The sequence below is a fragment of the Urocampus carinirostris genome, chromosome 14 (genome assembly GCF_059441175.1).
Source record: "Urocampus carinirostris isolate Australia breed hairy pipefish chromosome 14, RoL_Ucar_1.0, whole genome shotgun sequence".
Classification (NCBI taxonomy): Eukaryota; Metazoa; Chordata; class Actinopteri; order Syngnathiformes; family Syngnathidae; genus Urocampus; species Urocampus carinirostris.
In genome coordinates, this window is record NC_142362.1 from 9,846,004 (window position 1) to 9,870,277 (window position 24,274).

At 38.6% G+C, this 24,274-nt stretch overlaps 1 protein-coding gene across 1 annotated transcript in view; it reads left to right on the top strand.

The window, feature by feature from the left end:
- Positions 1-20,546, top strand: part of LOC148352599 (general transcription factor IIF subunit 2-like) — a 39,458-nt gene extending 18,912 nt beyond the window's left edge. Inside the window, exons 5-8 of the mRNA XM_088353229.1 lie at positions 10,971-11,052; positions 13,184-13,283; positions 13,357-13,500; positions 20,289-20,546. Coding sequence (XP_088209355.1) covers positions 10,971-11,052; positions 13,184-13,283; positions 13,357-13,500; positions 20,289-20,420 — 458 coding nt within the window. The 3' untranslated portion in view covers positions 20,421-20,546. The remainder of the gene's footprint in view (positions 1-10,970; positions 11,053-13,183; positions 13,284-13,356; positions 13,501-20,288) is intronic.
- Positions 20,547-24,274: the final 3,728 nt, after the last annotated feature.

Consider the following 24,274-nt stretch of genomic DNA (forward strand, 5'->3'; position numbering starts at 1 on the left):
AACCTGCATTAGTGTGGAGTAGAATGTTTGCCAGGTACTGTATCTTTTGTTGTGTGGATGGATGGGGAGGGGAAAACTGGAGGCTGGGTGGGCGGCCGGCTGTTTTCTGTGCCAAACATTAGGAATGTCAGAGCTGCAAGCATAAGGCCTTGGAAGAGATGGAGGCATGGGTTGAGTGTGAGGGGGTGGGTATCTTCGTATCTCGCTCTCTCTCTCTTCCTCTCATTATCATTATTGTCTTCAATCTTTTCATCCTTGACTCAGAGCTATACTTTAAGAATGTATAAGCGCTCTTGTTTTAAGCTACAGAAATGATACTGTGAAATAACAAGGCCGTTTGCGAAAATTAAAGTTGCATTTCTGATTTTGGAATGATGGTGTTAAAAGCTTTTTCTAAATTATGCCTGCTTAGATGAGTACGATGTCCCCTGATTTATGAGTTATGCCCATGAATGTGTGTGAGTTAGGCCTGGGTGATACTACCAAAATTGTTATCACAATAAAACATTCGTTATTGGTCAATATTGATAAATATCGCGATGGCTATCACATTTTTTTTTTCCTTTCCACATTTTGAGTCTAATTTTTGCTCCTGAGTGAAAGTTGACAAAATCCCATGGAGCTTAAACCAATCTGTAATTTCAAAAGAAGGGGGTATGACAACCGATTACCACAGCATTTCACAAAAATGAAAATTAAACAAATTAATTCAGACGCTGCTCTACTTACGAACAAGATTCTGGACGATCGTAAGTTGAATTTGCTCGTAAGTTGCTTCAGTGCTATATTTTGTATGTTTTTAAGGTTTATATAAATGTGTTTAAGGCTTGTAATAGTCACCTGTATTGTTTTGTACTAAAAAAATAAACATTTCATAAAATGATATGCTCTATAAAGATAAATAAAGTTGAGTTTAACTTGCTTTTGGAAGATGCGCTTCAAGATGTCCTCCACCGTGGTAAATAGTGGCCGAAAAAAACGTTCCGACCATTTTCTCAACCGCATCAACCTTTCTTACTCCACTTTCATTTAAAAAGAAATGGCTCGCCTCTTCTTTACACTTTACACCAACTATATTGAATGGATGTACGAGATATTGAACAATAAGAACGTCAAAGTTCTTAGCGCGCTACAGATACAGTACAGTATGTTTTCATACAAACTAGGAAGTAGAGGCCGGATTTCTTCTTCGGGGTGGATGCTGGGTGACACCTCACAGTGCCACTGCACGCCGGTAGCGTCAGAAAGAAGCACTACAGTAATGTCCTCTACTCGTAAAAAGGTGCACACAATACAAAATCTGACTTACAGCAATGTCCGGATATCTTTCAACATCACAATTTACGTAAGTCAAATGGTCGTAAGTAGGGGAGCGTCTGTACGTTCTCAGAGGGGGAGCTGGTTGCAGGGATACACAGGTAGCGCCTTTCAGCCTGGTTCACTCGTGGAAATATTTTTAATGGGGCCCTGTGCTTGTTGAACGTCTGCGAGCACTCGTTTGGGGCTGAATTGTTTTTCCTTAAGCGTATTCTAGAAGGCGATACTGTTTTAAATGGTGGGAAAAGTTTGTTGTGATTCTTGTCTTGGTTGGCACATGTTGTCGACAAAGTTTGCAGTGAACGTTGCGCATGTAGATTTCACCCTATGTGAGCTTCTATAGCGCTCTTCCTGCGAAATGATTGACTGGTCCGCGTCCCCTTTTTTGTCTCCTGAATGATAATCTGGAACTGACGTTTTCATTGCTTAGTGCCCCCATTTTTTCCAGTGGTCGGGTGGTAATAACAGTTTAAATGATCAACTTTTATTAAACGTTTTATTTATCGTGGCAAAAGTTACACGACTTTAATTACCATTGTAGTTTTATCGCCCGGGTCTAGTGTCAGCTTTTATCAGTTCAGTTCAAAGACCCTGGTCCAATTTGTAGTTGCTTTTTTTGTTGCTGAATGTTGGACATGATACATCAGGCTCCATGATGGGGCTTTTGTTCCTCTTGTTTTGCAATAAAAGAGCTAGGCAATAAATATAATAAAGTAGATTACAATTTTGTAAATCTAAAAATGTTGTTTTATTCAAAGCTGGTGCTCATAACCAATGTTGGGCACATTATTTAAAAAAAATAATTAGTTACTCCTTACTTCTTCCAGAAAATAACTTCAGGAACTGAATTACTCTAGCGTAAAAGTAACTAGTTACCAGGGAAAGTAACTATTTCTGTTATTTCACAAAGTTTTTGTCTGTCAAAGAGTTTGAAATTTTCATTTGAATAGAGAAGAACAGACAGGTAGTTGTGTTATAGAACCTTATGATATTTGTAGCAACTCACAGGCAACAGATTTATCCTACACTTGACTCGCTACAACGGGTCAGGTGTATCGACATTTCGTTCTGTGTACATTGTTACAAAGAATGACAATACAAAGGAAATTATTATTATTATTATTATTAAGAGCAACATAAATAAACAGTAAATAATATAATAAAATAACAATAAGCAGTAAACAATATAAAGTGAGTTTATCAAGTCTCACTTTCACAACCTTAGAAACCTGGTCAAGTAGACATATACTACTGTACTTCAAATATTTTGTTCGCCAAAAAGTTAACCATAAAACAATATAAAGTGAGTTTCACTCTATTGAATAAATCACAATCTAGTGAGACAACTGCTCAAGTAGACATATGTTACTGTTCAAGTATTTTTTAAAGACATATTTACAATCAATGCTACATACTTAACTGTAGTTGGACAAGCTATTGGTAACTGTTTGTTAAAACTCATTTAAAATCAGCTATTGTTTTCAAACTCATTGCACAGAATGCTATTACATGCAACATTGCAAATGGGACTGGTTCTAAAAAAACAGTAGTAAATCAGATTGGACGTAAGTCAAACTCTTTTGCAATGGTACCATCTGCCACTGAGATGTGTTCTAGTTACTAAGCGTCGTGGTAGATTGCTGCTGAAGAGTGTGATGCTGACTGACTGCCAAAACTGATATGGGATGACCTTCTGCGAAAAAAATAAACATCTGCTAACAATGGTAATAAGTATAAGTAGATATGTGGTTAGGTCATAAGTCGGATTTTACTTGCAAACATATGTTGGGTTAGGTAGATTTTTTTTTTTTTTAAGTTAAAATTAATTCAAATGACAAACACCCACGATGGGATTTTAGTTGATAGCCAAATTGCTCAACCGATCTATGAAGACAGTTAAGTACAGACCGTTAATTGTTTTATAGGTATGTATTTTTACCTTTTGGGGCAAGTAAACGGTCCTGAGAAAGATGTACGGTTTTTGATGATAAATTATTGTAGCGTCTGGAAGACAGCTGAAAGAAAGGCGGCGTTTTAGGAACACGTCGCTTTATTTGTCAACTGGTTACTGTAGGCTGTAACCAACGCACCACAAAAAACAATAACACAACGCGACTATCGGATGCTGTTTGTAACTTCCACACCTATTTTCTCCCATTCACACACACCAGTTCCCAGGCACATTCTCTTGACAAGCCAACCTCTCACCTTAGCCATTCACAACTCAGACTTACAGATGCATTCAGGTAACAAAAAAGGTAGGAATTTACAGAACATGTTAACATCAAACATTTGTATAGCAGCAGAGCTGCTACATTACATTTTTCATAATTATTTGATTGTAGAACTTCGGGAACTATTTAAAGATATGTATGTATACATTTAATCAGCTTTCACAAACAGAGTTGTTCTCATATCGCTTGTTAAATGCATGATTTATGTATCACGTCCTTTGTGCTACTTCATTTTTTTGGTGTACTTTTAATCAAGTCTTTGCCGGTGGAAAGAATTGATACAATTGAATAAAAATCTGAACAATTTATGAAAATATGTGATCCTTAAACAAATTGAACAACGGAACAGTCGGTTCGATTTATTTCAGGTTTTTAAACTTTTTGTATGATAATTAGAACGGTACTGCCACTATACTGTTATTTTTTTATATTTGAATCACCATAGACCTGAGCTCTCTGTAAGATGATTGAAGCATTTGATAAGGTTTTTGGTTTACCATTAAATTGTAGCCCCCAAGGTTAACGGGACCAAAACATGTTAAGACCCAGGTTTTTGACCACTTCCTTTCCAACAATTACTTACTTGAAACTGAGTCTTGCAGGCATTTCTTGTATATTGTATTGGCCCAAGCTTAGATTTATCACTGGAGATTTTTATAGTGAAGCCTACATGCTGGTCTTTTTTAAAGTCTCAAGAGTCACTCCCCCACAACAAAGCCTTGAGATCTTTTCTGTGGCCCCACTACTTGCCAACCATTTTCAGTTGTTGACTTGATTCCACGCATGTTGTATGTGGGCGACGTTTTGGCCTTGTTTTAGCTGCCATGTTTCAGCCAACCGTTTTCTAATTGCCTGCTTGGGGAAAAAAAGAGACCCTTTGCTCTCCTTGTGACCCAAATGTTTTTCTTTCCTCAAGGAGCTTGATGTTTCTGATCTGTAATGATTTTTCCTCGCATTATTCAACCCCTTTTTGTCGTTTGTATAATTCTCAGTATATCCTTCATAGATCTTTAGCTATTCTTGCATATTTTCCAATTGCGGAAGACCCTTGTAGTCGGAAAACAAGAGGCGAAAGTCTGATGTAGCAGTATGGATGGGTCAGAGGGTAGGTCTGCCTTGCATGAAGTCATCGCCTGGTCTACCAATCTGTGTTCCTCCACCTGAGTCAGTTTCACGGAGATTAATGTTAATTTTTGTAAACTAAGAAAAAAAGAGTGGGATTGACTAAGGCAAGAAAGAGTTGTTAACAAGGACACCAGCCTCTATCACAGGAGTCGGGAACCTTTTTGACCCAAAACCATAAAGGAAAGTAAATATTTTTTATGGGCCAAACCATATATTTTAGGACAACATTCGACGAAACCAGCAAATTCGTTATATCATTACTGCACCTACCTGCAACACAACACCCTTGGCCTTCTCCACAAACATTACAGAAACTTCACTTAAAACACTCGGAACCGTATCAACACATAAAACACTCCAGCGACTTGTACTGGTGTTCCTCCGATGGCATCACAGCTCAAGATGAAGTCAAGAAATGCTGTCTTTAGATTACAACAGCTCCGAAATTTGGAATGTACCGATGAATTATATATAACTTCATTCAAAAACCAAGTACTATTTCCTCACATTTTACATGTTTAAGAATTTGGGATTACCTTTTAAGTGCTAATGGCCTCGAAGCTCAGAACTCGCTTTGATTGAACCGAATGTGACACACAAAGTTTCACAGCATGTGGTGGTTGCCATGGTGACCACAGCACTTGAACCTGCACTAAATGATTCAAGGATATGATGTTAATCAAAAGAGCGGTGGCAGGCTGCTATCATATTCCAGCCTGCAAATTTAAGTCAACAAACGTGTGCACTGAGCATATGCGTGCACGGTCCCGATTTACCCGGTGAGTCACTACAACATCTAGGTGCCACCTTTTTGGGGTCTTAAGTATCACCATCTGGTTTGCGTCTGAGCATAAGCGGGGAAGTAGAGGGGTGTTAAGATACATTCACACACTGCTTATTTGTGGGGGAAGCTTATTAGTCCTGTAATTTAAAGCTTAAGCTTTAGTGGTCTCCTCTGAGTTACTTCTACTCTCTGTTCCTTTCTCAATATGTCAGAAAAACTTTCCCCTGTAATATATCCGCAGGCAGCCACACCGAATGACTTTCATTGCCTGAGGGAGATCTCCGTGTTACTTTCCCTTTAATGGATTGGACTTGCAGCAGTAATCCATTTTACCTTCCTCCCCTGAATAATAAGGCTCAGGCACCTCAATACAATCAATCAATAGTTGTACTCGTTCTACTAAGCGATCTAAGAGTAAATGGAACAAAAAGTTTTCATCTATTCATTAAATGTAACCTAAAAAAACTATGTAAAAAACTTTAAGGGTGAATATCTTACAGGAAATGGGGTAGAGAAATACAGTATTCAAATTGTTAAATGTTAATCATTAAAAACCTGTTATAATAGGTACTGTATTTTCACGACCATATCTAGCACATAAAAGTGTGCGTGAGAGGACCCGTGACGTCACACATATTGTATTGTCAGCGGAAGTGCTCATGGATGCTAACGTCGTGGAGTACCTAGAACTCTAAAATCTATAAAATTTTAAATCCAAATGAAATGCTTTGGTGTGACCTCAAAGTCACATGTCAGCAAACCATCCAATATGGCAGATTTGAAACAATTTTACAAAGAGTGGACGAAAATACCTCCCCAGCGTTGTGAATGACTTGCTACCACTTATCGCAAACGTTAAGATTCCTGTTATCGCTGCCAAAGGCGGCCCAACTTTAGGTTCAAGGGGCAATTACTTTCTCACATAGGGCCGGATAGGTTTTGATTTTTTTGGGATGAGTTATCTGGACCATTGGTGAAGTGTCAGTGTCCTCATTGCCACAACTATGGTTCGATTCCCATTGCATACTATGTTTTGCGATTTTGGTCAGCGACACTTATCGACTGTTCAATCATTGCATCAGAACATTCGTACACAGTACATGGGTAAAATGCCCAATGGTTATAGAAGAATAGCTCTTTCATGCGCCTTATAGTCTGGTGCGCCTTGTGTATCGAAAATATGACAAAAGACTATATTTTGGGAGGTGCGCCTTATCTGATGTGCTTTATAGTGCAGAAAATACGGTAATGTAAAGTGTAGAAAATGCATTTTATATTTCAGTATTCTTCTCTACTAAAATAATGTTGCTCTCTGAACATGGTAAAATAATCTACAGAATCAACCCCCAAAACAAAAAGAGCCACCTTGAAGCGTGGCAACAGTTGGCATGTTCTGACAGGGATCCTGCTGCGCCTCCATCGTCACGGAATGCCATCACGCAGAGAGGACCTCAAGCTTCACACTTTTTTTTTGCCTCGCCTACACGTTTGAAATTTTGCGACAGGGTGACGTTGACACAAGGATCCCTCGTCGAGTCATTCCCACGTCAGAGGACTCCGTCTCCTCCACAGGTCATCTGAACCGCTTGCAGCACGAGGAGTGTAAAATGTCTCCGCTTCTTACTCGCTGTGAAAGTCCATATCCAGAAATAGAACAGCAAAACGAGCATTGTACTGTATTTTCCGGACTATTTGGTGCACCTAAAAACCCCAAATTGGCCAGAAATTCACCTTTTATCTCGCCTTATGTACAGGAGAGTTCAGTGGATAAGACGAGATGTGTATACAGTATTTAGATGTGTGCATTACTACACGAGGTTTCACAGTAAACTACCATATTTATGCAATGATTGATCTCTGGAAAAACATTACTGACCAAAATCAGTAAAAAATTTAATCAGTTCACGGCAGTGACCTTATTTGTAGTATATTGAATATAACGGGAATTGAACCTGGATCTTGGTGGTAAAAGCGCCAAATCCTAACCCTAACCCTAGGCCTAACCTAGTCTAGGGATGTAGATGACATATGAAAATGCAATAATTTCATCTCATTTTACACTATTTTTACCAACTGTGCCCGAACAAAATGTTAAAGAGAATGGAGAAAACAGAGAGTCGTCCTGAAAAATGTAAACGTCAGATATTTAGTACAAGTGCTTGAAGTCCTAGAAAAGGCTTGAATTTTATGTGTTTTCAAAGTATGAAAATGTCTTCAGTTTTGGGTGAAGTGCTTGTAAATGTTTGAAATTGTTGTCATGTTCCTTAGCAGTCTCACCTGATAGACCACACATAAAAAGAAGAAAAATGAGTCTTCTCAAAAGTGATGCTTACAAATGACGTCTGATCTGGTGAGTTCACTTTGCTATTGCATTTCTTCTTTCATCGTGACTAACTGCAGCTAGCAACAGTTTGTATGGCGTTGTCATTTGAAGCGTCATCGCCCCCTACAAGTGCATCAGGACATGTGCATCTGGAATATGTTGGGTAATGGTGAATTTGGAAATTTGGGCTTTGAAAGTGCTTAAAATTGCTTGAATTTGGGCATGAAAAAGCTGCATTTGTTTCTGGCACGGTGAGTAAAAAATGGGTGAAAATAAGATAAAATGAATGCCTTTTCGTCAAGTCAAGTCATTTTTATTTGTATGGCCCTAAATCACGAAGAGTCTCAAAGGGCTTCACAGATTATTACACTATATTACACAGACTATTTTTCAGCCGACGAGAAGAGTAGGTTATTCATATGCTATGGAGTAGAAGTGAGTTTTAAGCTTAGATTTAAACATTTCCACTGAGGTTGCAGATCGGATCTCAGGGGGAAGAGCATTCCACAGCACCGGTGCCCGGATGGAGAACGCTCTCGAACCAGCAGAACACTTCTTTGCTCTTGGGATCACCAGAAGACCGGCACTCTCAGATCGTAGGCTTCGGACCGGGACATAGGGGCAAATCAGATCTGAAAGATAAGAGGGAGCAAGTCCATGTATGATTTTGTATAATACTAAGAGAACCTTGAAATCACATCTAAGGCTAACTGGGAGCCAATGCAGGTTAGCCAAAATCGGTGTGATGTGATCGTACTTTTTTGTCCTAGTTAAAAGCCTCGCTGCGGCATTTTGTACCAGCTGAAGAGACTTGATTCTAGACTTCGGGAGACCAGAGAGTAGTGCATTACAGTAATCAAGACGGGAGGTAACAAACGCATGAATTATAATTTCCGCATCCGACTGAGACAGTATTGAACGGATTTTAGCAATTTTACGAAGATGGAAGAAAGCGGTTCTAGTAATTTTCTTTACATGCGTTTCAAAGGATAGATCAGGGTCAAATATGTCACCTAAATTTTTAACTGAGTCACTCTGTGTGATGTGACATTTGTCAATGTTCACAGCAGTTTTTGAGAATAAGTCACGGCATTTAGATGGACCAATGACTAACATTTCGGTCTTTTCAGAGTTAAGACGCAAGAAATTGAGTGACATCCACTCTTTTATCTCAATGAGGCAGGCCTCCAAATTTCCACAGTTCGTACGTTCTCTGAATCACTAGAGGTGGTTAAATTTTGGTGGTCTCACTGCTGTCACATGAGTTAGTTTCCTGTTCAATACTATGAATTGCGAGTTTGGTCATAGTCATTTTTTTTTCGACCCATCAGTCATTGCACTAATGAACAATGGTATTGCTAGCGCTTATCGTAGTTTTAATCCCATTCACGTTAACGTATGACAAACTATTTTTCAGTAGGGGGCGCCTAATAAATCCGGTGCCCTTTTATAGTGCGTAAAACATGGCACTTGATTCTATTACGAAAAATACAACTGTAGAAAAAAAGAGGTCTATTCAACTCGGTTTGTTATTGTTTTAGGCGGTACAGAAACCCACAAACAGCTGGGCTGGATTTTCCCGGGAGAGTTCATTCGGCTATAGCAAGATGTTCTGTAAATAGCGTTATGATGTCAGCAGGCAGCTGCATGTGATCGAAAGCTCATTGTTGGCAGACTGGTTACTGTTTCCTCACATCTAAATTGGAAGCCTAAAATTTTGAACACTTTTTTTGGTTCTCTGAAATTAAAAATTGATAAGTGGGGCCAAGGAACACAAAAAGAAAACACGTTTATCAACCTTCCACTCAAATCCATCAAAAGACTCCTAATATAGTGTTTGTATTTAAATCTTGCTCCTTAAATTTTGAGAAAACCGATTTCCCTAAAAGACTCCACAGTGTAATACAATCAATACCTAACCCAGTAATGGAAAATATTGCCCATTTTAAGTATACTGTATATTTCTTAACGATATTTTTATAGGATGATTTTTCATATTAGAAAAACATCTAGCTAATAGTAGATAATTATAATCATTTTAAAATGTATTTGTTACCAAGGTGTAAACGAAATACCTGGAATTGGCAAATACATATGCCGGTTGTAGTTATTTTCCTCATTTTGAGTGCAAATTTCCTTATTTCACAAGAAAAACAGGTTGAAATATATCAAAATTTGAAAAATGACATTAAGATCATCCACATTTTCGGCCAAATGGATAGTTTTTTGCAATGTAGATTTTCGCTCGAGTAAAATACTTTGAGATACAATCTCATGCCTCTTCCTATGTCATCTACATCCCTGGTGGTGCAGTGATTCGGATTTGGCGCTCTCACCACTGGAATCTGGGTTTCACTCCTGTGACATCCAATGTTGTGCAAATTTGGTCAGCTGTATTTTTCGACTGATCAATCATTGTTCAAATATGGTAATATACTACCTTAATACCTTGTGTATAATGCACACTAAAACGTTGAGTTATTTTTTGTGTAAAACATTTTGAATTTTGAATTTTCAGCAACTGTACCTGGGGAGGGGGTGGAGAGAGAAATACAGTCAATGCTGTCACAGCAGAGCGTTCGCTAAATGACTGATTTACAGCTACTAGTATTCCCAGGTGGTCTCCGATCCAAGTAGGAACCTAGCCCGACACTGCTTAGCTTCCCGAGTGTGTGTATGGCCGTTAATAGGCATCTTTTTTTTTTTTGTTATCTATTCCTGTGCGCCCCTGTACCAGACTAACCACGGCCTGATGCTGGTGGTTGCTGACCACTGAACAAAATATTAGAACATGTTTGGGTTAACTGGAATTTCTAATTATGAATATAAGTGAAATCTATAAAGAACACATCAAACAGGATTAGAGCGTCAACATGTCTTGTAGAGTGAAAGCTGTGGGTCTTTAAAAAGCCGGTTTCATATTTGTTTTGATTTTGAGTTTGCATTTAAATGCCCACGAAACAGCCTGTAATTGCATCAGACCATTTCACATGCCCATTTACCGCACCACAACACCCTGGTGCGCATCAGTAACGGTTGTCTTGTTGCACCGTGCTAATTATTTCTTTGTGTCGAATGCAGCTGGCGTCTGAATGTGGTGTCCCCTAAGAAAGAAAAAAAGTGGTTTTGTTGTTGCAAAGATTTGTGACAAGTCCTATATAATGATGTGCCAACTTTGTGGTTGCAGATGAAATCAGCCTGGAGGGGGTTGTGGTGCACAGAGCCGAATGCAAACCTGTCGTTACTGACAACTACATGAAGCTCAAGAAGTGAGTTGGCTGCCACATGTCGTAGGGAGTAAACACGTGATAAGAAATGCGTCACATTTTTTTCCTCGGATTTGAGAAATCTCAATGTGACTGAATAGTCTTATATAGAATACAAATGCAATTATGAACCAGACCGTGAGAATGCTGGAACTTCACAAAAGGACTTTTAAGGTGTGCTGCTTTTCATATTATGACTTAAAGATGATTATATAGGGGGCAATTATAACACACACATTTATAATATGAAATATATATATATGTTATTGTATAATATAATAGTCACACACGTTTTTGTTCCCACAAATGTTCATCTTCTTTCAAAGGGAATCTGCTATTCAGGGTAGATTACTATAGCAACTGCATCACGACAGATGTGCCACTACAATGCCGTCCAATGCAAACACAACACATTTTGCTTTATTTCAGACCTTTTTGCTGTAGTCCATTTCTCGCTGAAAGGAATGGTCTTGCTGGGGGTGGTGTTGAGGGGGCCACAGAATGTGTCCCAAATGCCCACTGATCATTTGCTTTGGACGCTGCTCAGACATTACAGATGGCCATATTTCAGTACAGTACACAGTGATCTGTCCAACAAATGTTCCTTCATTAAGGCAGACAACCAAGTTCATTAAGGCCTTTTATTCAAAATCAAGGATGTCTCACTCAATTTACTCCACGGGCCGCCTGAGTTAAGTTCCAGTCAAAGTGGGGCCACATCGCATCAAACATTCCACTTTTCCCAAATATCTTATTTCTGCACAAATTAAGATCTAAAGATGAAAAATAACTGTAATAACTCTCTCTGTGTCACTCTGTGTGTCTCTTTCTCTCTGCCTCTCTCTCTCTCTTTCTTTCTTTCTTTCTTTCTCTTTCTTTCTCTCTTTCTTTCTCTTTCTCTGATGCTTCTCTCAGGAGCAACCTACCAACAACAGTCTTTCAAATACCACGTTTAAAACCAACTTTAATTTGTTGGTGTTGATTAGGGTGCCTTGACACAAAACCCAGCTGAAGACACTCAGGGAGATCTAAAGAACTGTTAACTGTTTTAATTTTCACAAAAATTGGTTTAGTCGTTTTTAGAGCCTATAAGCCACATACACGCACGCGCGCGCATGCACGCAATGGGATTTATAAATACGTTTAGATTTAGATAGATAAATTACGAAATATATTCCTTAGTTCTTTGTTTTTTACACATCTGTCTTTTTATTTAACTAACAATATATATTTGTTTCATTCTACTATTTTTTTAATCATTTATTTGACAAAATAAGAAAAGTAATACCGTATTTTCCCGCACTTTAATGTCTGGACTATAGGGCACATGAAATGAGAATACAGTTAGAGCTACCACGTGTGTGCAATATATTAAAGCAATGCATTAATATGTGCTGTTCACCAAAATTGCAAAACATTGTATGCAAGGCGAATTAAAAACCAGTTGTGACAGCGCCATATATTTTTCATATATAAAACTCCGAAACCTAACCAGTTGACCAATGGTGATACTGATGGCATATATTTTACTCATAATGCTAGAAACGAATTTTAGAGAATGGAAAGGCGAAGTTAGGACAAATTTAAAAGATATAAACGCAAAAAGGCACAAAGAGGGAAACAACTCTTTGGTGTATCTAATGCTGATACGGACTTTCCGCTTATGTTATATTTTGCAGGGAACTTTGTTTTTGCCATTCTTTAACATTTGTTTTAGGCACCGAGTTAAAATAGTGTGATAATAATATAATGTCTAATGCCTTATCCTATGTCACTGGTGCTCCTGTGGTTAGGATTCGGCACTCTCATCAGCGCAACACAGGTTTGATTTCCGTTGCTTCTAATGTTTTGCCATTGCGGTCGGGGATTAATTATTGCATAAGTACAGTGATATACTACTGTAAAACCTTGTGTATTACGTGCAACCAAATATTGAGTTATATTTTTAGGTGTAAAAAATGCACATTATACGTGAATAAATTAATAATATTTGTATGGCTGTTAAAGCCTGTGGCTAAAAATCTGGTGAGGCTGAGTTTCGTACTTAAATTTTAGCATGCTGCTTTTATTCAGGTGCGCACTGTAGTCCGAAATTTACGGTAATATGTATGTGAATCTTTTGCATGTATGTTAGGGTTCAGATGAAAGAATCTCTGAAGCCTCAGCGTTTGTCCCAGCAGCTGGAGAGAGCCATCACCACCGCCTTCAAGCCCGTGGCCAACCACGACTTCAACGTCAGCGCTCCTTCCCGCCCACGTTGCGCATGCCTCGGCGCAACATCATCCCTGACCTGTGTGTGTTTACCAGGTGGAATACGAAAAGAAAAAGAAGTCGGAGGGTAAGATGGTGAGAGCTGAGCGTCAGGTGGTATTAGACATGCTTTTCTCCGCCTTTGAGAAGCATCAGTACTACAACATAAAAGACCTGGTGGACATCACCAAGCAACCTGTGGTGAGCAAAATCGGCACTGACGGGAAAGAGCAAACAAACAAACAGTACAGCCGCCCACCTTGCTTGATTTTTGTGTAGCACTTATGCTGTTAGCCTGTGGGGAGAATAGTTACTGGACTAGTTCCAGGTTTGATCAGTGGTAAAATGCATAAAGGAAACACCAGTTAAAATTCAATAGCTGGCAATTTAATGAACAATGGACAAGACAATTAACAAATAAAATAAATTATAGTAAAAGAACACACTCATTTGGTTTAAGGTGTTGGGTGAGAAATACTAAATTTCGTTAATCTTGGTTTACTTACACTGTTTTATTTCTATTTCAGTTCAATGACCTGTCATCTACTCAAATTTCGGTTGATAAACTTATTATTAGTAGCAAAATTTACTTTTACGCTTACTGAAAGGATATTAGAGTCAACCTAAATCATTTTTCGTGTCAGAATAATAAACTTCAAATTTCAATGACAGTTCCAGTGTCTGAAACAAAAAGTTACCAGACACCAGGGCAGACAACTCTGAATAGTTACCTGCCCAGCCATAAAGTTGCCTGCCCCATTTTTCACAACTTGAAACACAATAAGATGACTAATCGCAGTATCAAGGATTGATAATCAGAATATATAACAGAACAACATTTCAAAATTAAGTTTATTATAAATCGACTTATAACATTCATTGCATGTATATGACATCGTTGTTTTCCATCAGCAATAGTATGTACCTGTATTTACTCATCTTCATTCATGCAATGTTTGCGTTGCGTCGTCTGCTACAAGCCACGTAAACTCCTCTTTCCACGATGCTTTTAATGTAAGTTTACAATTTGTAGCATCGTAAATTTTGTTAGCTTCTTTTGAATATTTCTTCGGGGTCTGAGGTTTTAGCTTGATTCCAAACCACTTATCCATTTTCCTGTGTTCTCTGTACGTCTACTTTGGAAAAAGGGACGCAAATGCTTGACCTATTAACGCTCGGGAAAGTCCAGAAGCACGAAGGTATTCGATGCAGTCGTCTGATCGGCTGCCGAGTATGCAAATTGCTAAACGAACTGAAATTCTGAAATTTCCAAACCGAACGAAGATTTCAAAATCCGAATAAAGCAAATGTTTGATTTAAAAATAAAAAAAAAACATTGGGGTTTTTTTTCCTTAAAAAAGTTGTCGGACATTTTGTAAGTTGTGCACCCGACGTAAAAGATGATGGATAGATACTTTATTCATCCCCGCAGGGAAATTCACATTTCGTGACGGGCGTCCGGGCAGACGCTATTTCAGACACTGACAGTTCAAAAAATTGACAAGAGGGTTCATCAAATAACCAAAGAAAATATCATTTTGATGCTTTCCAGTTTAGTGATTCTGAAATCCATTGGAAGCTCATGCTGGTTGAGCAGTACACAGTCAGGCAAACTAATTCCTCTTATTCCTACCGTAAACTTGATGTTGAGTTCTATGACGTATCAGATCCTTATTTTATTCTGAATCTGGGGTGAAGCGCCATTCAGATCACCGCAATTTCCAATTGGCCAAGGAATTGAGGTATTTTCCTGGTAAAGAAAAAAACTGGCCTTTTGAAAAAGGCCAACAAAAGAACTGTATTTTATTTTTCATAAAGAATTAACTTTGACTACGTCCAGCCGTCTGCAGATACATGCCAAGGAGCAGGAAAAGGGGCATCTGCTACATACAATAACTTGCAAATTTACCTAGAAAATAATCAAGTCAAGTTGCAATCCAAAAATATGAACGACAAAGACGGCAAATATTAAAAGGCAATCTTAAATTTTATTTAAATGTTTGACTTGACAATTGTTTACAATGAGCAATGTTTTCTTAGTGCATTAAAGCTTCGAAAACTAAAGTTAGTAATACTAGTTCTAGAAGGGTTATTCATTTGATATTGCACCATCACCGGTCGGAGTCCAAATGAAGGTTTTGTTTAAATAGGAGAAGTTGGGTTTTCCAAGCAATGTCTTGCCAGTAATTTCTATTGATAATCGCTGGTCTGTGTTCTGCCCGCAGTGAGCAATGATGTGCTATAGGCTCTTGCCATTGTGTCAGTCTTTTTTTCAAAACTTCATTCAAACAAAGAACAATAAATCGTCGTTCGTTTATTTGAATAACTCATTTAATCCGATAACTGTGACCGTGATCCCTCGTTTTTTTGCGTTGTTTGCGTTCTATAAAGGTCCCGCGATAGTCAAAACATGGTGAAGTGGAAACCTTTATTTATTTGATAGAGAACAAACTCAACAAATTTACAGGTTAAGACATTATTTTAAGAAATGAAAGTATTGTACCTAAGTTTCCCCCCCCACAAATAACTTTTATACTGTCAAATTATAATTTTTAAAATCTTTTTATTTCACGACACAATGTTTTTGCTTCACATGATACTTTGTCGCATTCATGTGGACGTTATGAAAAACTTCATTTACTTTCCTGGGGCTGACAACCCTAAATGTTGAAAAGGAATTGGGTCCGGAGCCGCAAAAAATGAAACGCTTTATAGGCCTTAGAAGTAAGGAACCACTTACAGTGTCTGTATACAGACGCTCCCCTACTTACGACCATTCAACTTACAAAAAACAGTAGATACAAACATTTTTTTCAGGATGTCGAAAAATATTCGAGCATTGCTGTAAGTTAGATTTTGTATTGTGCACCTTTTTCCAAGTACAGGACATTACTGTAGTGCTTATTTCTTCCGCTACCCACGTGTGTCGCTGAGAGAGCTGATCCAGCATCCACCCGGAAGAAGAAATCCGCTTCCTCTTCCTAATCTGTGTGTAAACATACTGTACTGTATCTCAGGAACTTTGAAATTTTTATTGTTTAATAACTCGTGCATCCATTCAGTATGGTTGGTGTAAAGAAGAGGCGAGCTATTTCTTTTGAAATGAAAGTGGAATATGGAAGCTTGATGCGGTTGAGAAAATGGTCTAATCGCTTTTTTTCGGCCAGTTTTTACCACTGGAAGAAGTCGCCTAAATGTTGGAGTCCCAAGTTAAACTTAACTTTATTTATCTTTACAGAGCATATTATTTTATGAAATGTATATTTTATAGTACAAAACAATACAGGTTACTTATACAAGCCTTAAACATACTTATATGAACCTTAAACATACACAATATAGCACTGAAGCAACTTACGAACAAATTCAACTTACGATCTCGTTTGTAAGTAGTGCAGCGTCTGTATTCCTTGGAAAACATTAACGATATGTCCAATTTTTGTTCCTACAAGAACCATATCTTTTTCCATTATCAAACAGTTTTGGAAAAGTGGCAGGGTGCCAGTAGGGTGCGCCAAACAGCTGCATGCAGCTTCAGAGCAAGTTTAGTGGGTCAGAAGTCCAACTTTATCGGTGATAGAGAGCATCTTTATTTGCCTTTTTGTGTTTTTGTCAGTCCAGAGCGATTTGTTGACATAATGGCTTTTAGAGACACTGCTCCAATTTGGACCAGTTCCTTGCTTAGCCCATATGCACTCACATATGGACTGCATTGCTAGCTCCGGATTTGTTCTAGCCAGCAGAGAACAGCAGCGGGTAGGTGCTGATGAGACCTAAAGGTCCTCGGCTCCCTCTGATTGCATCTGATTGCGTAACTGGCGAGTGCTTGAGTGGGAGACAAACGCCGCAAAACACTCCACGCCACCGTTCCTCTCCCTGCACTTGGGTAGCACTCCAATTAACTGAACCCTAGTAACCCAAATGCCGATTGTCAAAAATCTTGCTGTTCGTCAAGCATGGAGACCTCGGCAAGGCCTAACTATCTACACAGCGACACCCAATGGCTGGTTTTTGAACGGCCAGGTAGTGTTATTTTTCTACCACTTACACAATGGCTGGAATGGGGAAAAGTTTCATATTTTTTGTGATTAAAAAGATAACAAAGTATTGCGAATACTACATAAAAAAAGAAAATCATTGTACCTGAAAACTTGGAATCTTTCTAACAACTAGTAGTGTCGTCTAAGTGTTTCAGTGTTAGCAGGCGACTAATTCGTGAGTGTGTTTTTCCTTTTAGGCCGAAAACTGTCGTCATATCCTCCTGACTACCAGAAAAAATGTTATCTTATCACTTATATTTAGAAATCTATGTGAAGTAAAAGAAATACTGCAAAAGAAATGTTTAAAATTATAAGTCTCGTTCCAAAGCTCGATGTGTCCTTTATAGTGGACATCAGAACCTAATAGAGGGGAAATAGAACTTCATTGTTAGTGCCATAAAAATATGAAAACACCAGCTTTAAAAGGTGTTCAACATAACTGTCCATCAATGTTTTACTTATGTTTCCATTACGCTTGAAAACAAAAATCTAGCATTTGGAGCACATAACACATGTTTTATTGTTGCAGCCAGATTGGCGGCACCTTAATGCATGTGTGATAACCCAACATGTCTGAAAGCACTGAGCGTAGTGTCTCAGAGCTGCATTTGGCTGTGGTTTTCATTTTTAACGTCACTTTGCTGCGACTTGCTGCACATCCTGCTTGGCCTTGAGCAATTATCTCTTCACCATGAAGGATTTTAAGTCGAGGAGCTTGTGTGGTTTCTTCCCCTTACACTGACAGTCTCTCTTATACTAAAGCCATGAGTTGGTGAGTGCCAACTGCACACACTGTTCATTTTTAGTGAGGGAGGCCATCCTGTTGAATCTGAACCTTCAACCAGGTCCACATGACCCATCTTTGTTTTAATCCGCAAATTGCCCGTGGTTTTGACCAATGGAAATATCTTTTATCTTTCTTGGACCATCTTCTGTGTGTGTTCTTAAGTCCAATCTCATAGGCACAGGATGCCATGATCATTGGCTTGTTATCCAACCATTTTGACTCCAAGTTCAGGTGTGCCTTGTCTCACTACCATCTCAGTTGACCCTCTTTTTGGACCTTTGGTTCCAGTCGCTGTCATTTCTTTTGTCACCTGGGTGTTAAAGAGGCTGGTGCCTTGGTAAAGAGACTATTAAATAACAGCTTGTTCCGCGTTGCCCTTTCCTCCTGTAGCTGTGAAAGTCGTCTTACCTTGGTAGACCACAAAACTAGACCAGTTGGCGCAGCCGAGACAAATACCTTTTACTCCAGTTTGCTTCGGTTTGGCCGGTACATACTGGAGCACTGGGCATCAACCAGTAAAAGGAACCATTTGCCTGTCAATGCAGAATTTTCCTGTTCTTGGCAGACTGACATCCTTGCCTTCCTTTGCTCAAGAGGGGCCCGATTCTCCGCAAGAAATCTCTTGTTTTTTTTCTTCATCTGAAACCTCTTGGTTGCTTACGAGCTTGATGGAGTTTCTCAATTTGTAAAACGGATTCTGCCATTTTTTTTACTCTTATTATTTAAGGCCCAATAATGAATGATGGGATATAAAAGGGCAAAATGGACAAAACAACTTCAAATCTCCACTACAAAAGACATTTTTAAACACTAAGTTCAAGACTCCAATACACTTAAAATACCTGAAACAACACTTTAACATGTTGAGAAGAGTTTTATTAATAAAATGCCAACAGCAGTTCAAGACAAAATGTGTGAAGTCAAGGTGACAAAGCCCAACCCCTATAAATGTATTATTGGAAAGAGTTGAATGTCCTCTATTGAGCTTCAACTTCATTGTATGCACTGGGTGGGAGATATTTAGGTTTAGAAATGTCCTCTAGAGAGGACAAATTTTAACTACTGGTAGTCAGGAGGATATTAGATTGTTATTAGTCTGATAACTGTCAAACCGACTATTATTGTGTACTCCTCTTTTGTTAGTAACTATGGTCTGCATGTTTAATGATGTTCCTACTGAGTAAAATCATGATTTTGGCAGAACCAGCGGGGAAATGTCTAATAATGCTGCATTCCAAAAAATTAGGAGGTCTGAGTTATCCCACTCGAATGGTACCAGATACAACCCCCCAATGGGTTCCAATTCAATGTAAACTGCAAAGATGGCTTCTCGCGATCAGTTTTTTTTTTATTTTGCACATTAAAAGACATTTGAACCTTCAGCAAGAATATTGTGTTAAGTGAAGTTGTGTTAAATAAGTACAATAATAATGGATTGATAACAATAGTTTACATGATTATATGAATATATTTGTTTTACTATTCACCGTCTGTGTTTCCATGATGATTGTTATTTTGTTGAGTGACATTTGATTGAGGCAACTCAACGAAGTCGGGCTTGCATAAGTTTTCTCCGACTTGGCGACTAGGACCTCACACATAGTGTCATCCCAATGGTATATACTTGGTCGGAGGTTAGAAAACTCCAACTTCCCGCTTTTTTGGAATGCAGCATTACTGCAAATAACACATTGTGTCGATTTTTCTGTGCATGTTAGTGTACATTATGTGGATGTAAAGTTGAAGTGTGAGAACTCGGTCAGGAAATCCAACTGTTAAATTAAAACAAAGCATCATGATTTCTGCCATGTGCTCTGAATGTCAAAGTAAATGTATTCAATGAGATAAATGGCGCTAGTAACTATAACTTTTTGGGAACCAAATGCCTTGTCATCTAATTAATGACATGCATGAATGGATTAACGAGATTCCCACTGTCCAAATGGAGTAAGATGGAAGTGTTGGCAAAATCAGCGGGGACATGTTTAAGAAAGTAACACATTGTGCCTCGATTAAGACTCCATATCTGTCTGTTGCTGTCAATCTCAATCAACGAGCTAGCTGTCAATATGAATGAAATTGGCATTAACCTATACGGGTAAACCAGAAACAACGGTTATCCATTTTAAACTGGACTAATTTGTGTATGAAATGTCTCGCAGACCTACCTGAAAGAGATCATGAGGGAAATTGGTATGTACAACAGCAAAGGCACCCACAAAAGCACTTGGGAGCTTAAAGCCGAGTACAGGCACTACCAGTCGGCTGAGGAGGAAGAGATGCAGACGGTTTGACTTCCATTCACATTATTTTTTTTTCTCAGCTAGGGTAACCCACTGTTGTTACGCTGGTTCGCCTTATTTCTGTCAATGAAAGTTGTTTCTCACTGGAGAGCCCAGTAAAGATACATTCCAACCCCATTAACAGTGTTCATTGCCCACCGTGTAAGATGGAAAACAAGATTTTAATAGTTAAAGGTGTTTAAAATTTGACCGTTTGATGTCGCTGTATTGTGGAGTGCAATTGAAAACGAGTGCTAAAAAGCACAAGGAAAGTCGAGAGTCTCAAAGTGATGAAACGCACCGTTTTTCTTATTTTTTTTTTGCCTAGACTTTTGGGGTAGCCGAAGCAGCAAAATGGCGGTTAATGTCAGCTCCTTCTAAGTGAGCCTCAGGTTAAGCAAATTAATGCAAATTCCCCCACTTACAAATGGATATTAAAAACAAAGTAACGTTTATGTCCGAAGAGCCATTTGGAGGCCCAAAAAGCCGGCTCTTTGAGCCGAAAGAGATGCTTCTTTAAAAAAGACAGAAACTTACACTGCAATGATGTAATCATGTAGCTACATTGATGATTGTGCAGGCGATAATTAAAGTGAACCATATTTGTCTCGGTTTTAATGTTTTAGTGATAAAGAAAATTAATTTAAAAAAATAAGTTATGGACTGTTCAAAACAAAATGAAAAGAAATTACCATTGTGGCCCCTGAGCTAAAGGAGTTTGACACCTCTGCTGTAAAGGATTAATGTGTATGATTTATCTCCTGGTGGTAAAGAAAGTGCTAATGTGGCAGCAAACTTTGCTTGTTTTAGTGTTTTTTGTTTGTTTTTTTACCAAAAAATACAAATTCAAGTAATATTTTTAAAGAATTGAAAGTTACAAAATATTTTTGGACTTTTATTTTTAGTAGACCAAGATATTCCTTAATTCTTTGTTTCCTCTCCTCATTTTTTTTCTAGTATTTTTTTCACTGAAAGCCATAACGGCATCTGCCTAATTTGCCAAGAGATTGTGGCTGTTTTCCAAGAATATCAAGAGGCACGCATGCTAACTACAAAAAAAGCTAAATGGAAACAAATGCTGCAAAAAGCTGAAGCAACTTGGAGCTATTTTGTGAGAGTGTGAGAGCGAGTGTATATGTTATATAGATATATGCAGGGATCAGAATGGAGATTTTCATTTTCAGCTGAAATAGCCAGGGTCCAGGAATAAAGCAGGGCGGAGCCCCCCCCCCTAACCACCCACCCCCCCCCCAACACCCGCGCCGCCACCGCGCCCCCCCCCCCCCCCCTCCCCCAAGCTCCTGGGTTTTAGGCAATTTACTTGTCCAAAACCATGCTTATATTTATCATTTAAGTAACATTTTTAGAAGATTAAAATAATTTGCCCACATAACTGATTTTTTTGTAAATACTGCAAGATAAGTTCAAATGCAGTTCAGAGCAACAATGCGGCCAATTTTTCTAACGGCCGCCAGGGTGCGCCAGAGCAATAAAGGAAAGAGCGAGACAGTCGGATTTTGAATCTGTTTGCTACGCAAGAGAAAAAGTGAAAAAGTCGGAATGCCTTTGGGGTTCAAAAACAGCGGAAATCCGCGGAAAATTCTGATCCCTGTATATGCCTTTGTGAACACCACCACGATGTCAGGGTGGAGAGATGGTAACTGGAGCTGGAATTGATCCTTGGCGGATCTCTCAACCTGGTGCCTCTTTGCCACCTCTTCCTTGAAAAGTTGGCATGGCTCTCTGCTGGTCATTTCTTGCTGCCCTAGTGGCACTCCTACAGTGCCAGTTTTCCCAAGACCCAGTCGTGGCGCTATCTATTACTCCCCTTGGAAAGTGTGATCCTGCAGCCTGACAAGATATGCTGGAGGTGTGCGTTGGTAACATAGTGCATAGTGTGCAGGATTCTTCATTCCGGGATCACTGGTGAAGGTTGCGAAGGCATGGCTTCTCCAACAAAAATACGACTACACAAATGCTACAAAATAACTACAAATCTAAATATTACATTCTTTGATTAAAAACGGGGACCTACTACAGTGATACTCTAGTGCAAAAGTACTAAAGAAATATTACAACAGAAATACTACAAAAAATACAACTACAGTAATAGTACAAATGTACAAGAAAAAATTCTACAAAATACCACTAGTTTGCCCACCCTTGGCTACATGGCTGGCATGGGAAATATTTTAGAAAATAGTTTGTGAATGCATATGTATAGGGGAAAAAAAACATTACTTTTACCATAAGTATTTGCAACAGGCAAAAAGTTTTTTTCCAGTGAATAAATGTACAAATAAAAACATACAAATATATTAAAAAGTGGTCGGCGGCGCCCTCTGTTGGCTGCGGCTGCATCGGCTCGCTACAACGAGTCAGGTGCAATCGACATTTCGTTCTGTGTACATTGTTACACAGAATGACAATACAAGGAAATTATTATTATTATTATTATTATGAAACGTATGTATGAATACGTAAATAAATCGCATAAAACCTTTATGTATAACAAATTAAATTAACTTATGAATCTTGTAATTTATTGCAGAATTAATATTGTAATGTGTTTTCACACAATTGAATGAAATTAGGGGGGCATGTCAAATTGGTTGGTTCGTTACACTTAACGATCAGCAAGTCCACCAATCGACTGATTTGTTCATCGCTAATCAACCAATCGATAAAAAGCTGAGCCTTTTTGACACGCTTTCCCAGTTGAATCATGTTTGTGACATTTAGATATGAATAGTTTGCATTTAAGTCCTGTATTTAGGAGCTATGTGATTTACTTGTCTTATTTGTAGTCGGTTGTATTTCTATGGATGGAATGATTGTCCATAGTATAGAAATAAAATGTTATTTTATTTTTAAAAACACACTTGCCTTATTCTACCGACGTTTGCTTTTTCACATTCTAAATATTATTGCGTATTTAGCATCTCCTAGTGGCGATTTTGGCTACTTGGGGTCGGTGACATTTTCGGTTGCACTTACACGATACAGTAACATCCTCTGTTTAATTGTTAGTGTCCCTTTAATATTTCACCGAATATGTGCTATGACAGCCCGATTTAACCATTTTAAAAATGTTTGAAAATACAATGACTATATGACCAATAGTCATAATTATTCTAATGTTGCTTCTCAGGGTTTATAGACTTTTACATGGCCAAATTCAAGCACTTTTTAGAGGACTTCTTCCAGTACTTAAAGAAATCCAGCATGTTTTTCTTTTGATGACTAAGTTATCTTGCTGCTGGCACATCTATCCATCATCTGCACCCCTTATCCTGAGTAGGGTTGTATATTTTCTGCTTATTGGTGATGTTCCTATCAACATTAAAATGAAAGCCAGTGATTTCAAGCATCCGTACAAACCCTGGAAGATAGTCCAAGTATAGAAATGCCTCTGGTTTTCTTCCGGGTTGGTCTTAGAAATTCAAGTTGATTTGTCAGGCTCGGGCTGGGCTTTAATAACTGCGTGGCGGGTTGGATTTTTCTGACCCACTCTCCCACCATTGAAACAAAGGACACTGAGGGTTGCCTTGGCAATTACCTGGAAGACCAGTGAAAAAGGTGAGAGCTTGACTGCTCTACACACTGCGACCAGAGTCTGCTTGACCCAATGAGCAAAAATGGAACCTGCACACTCCTTCCCAGTTAGCCCGTAAGTTAGCCCTGGGAGGCCATCTTATGCAGGCAGAAAGCACCCAGCTAAAAGGACCCAGTAAAAGCTACTTCTCACTGAAAACAGTGATTTTTGGTCCCAGAACTCTAGACTGCAATCTACCAATCAGACCCCCATGAACCTGCCATACCTGTAATCATGACCAATGCATTCCCCCAAATGTTACAGGTATCAA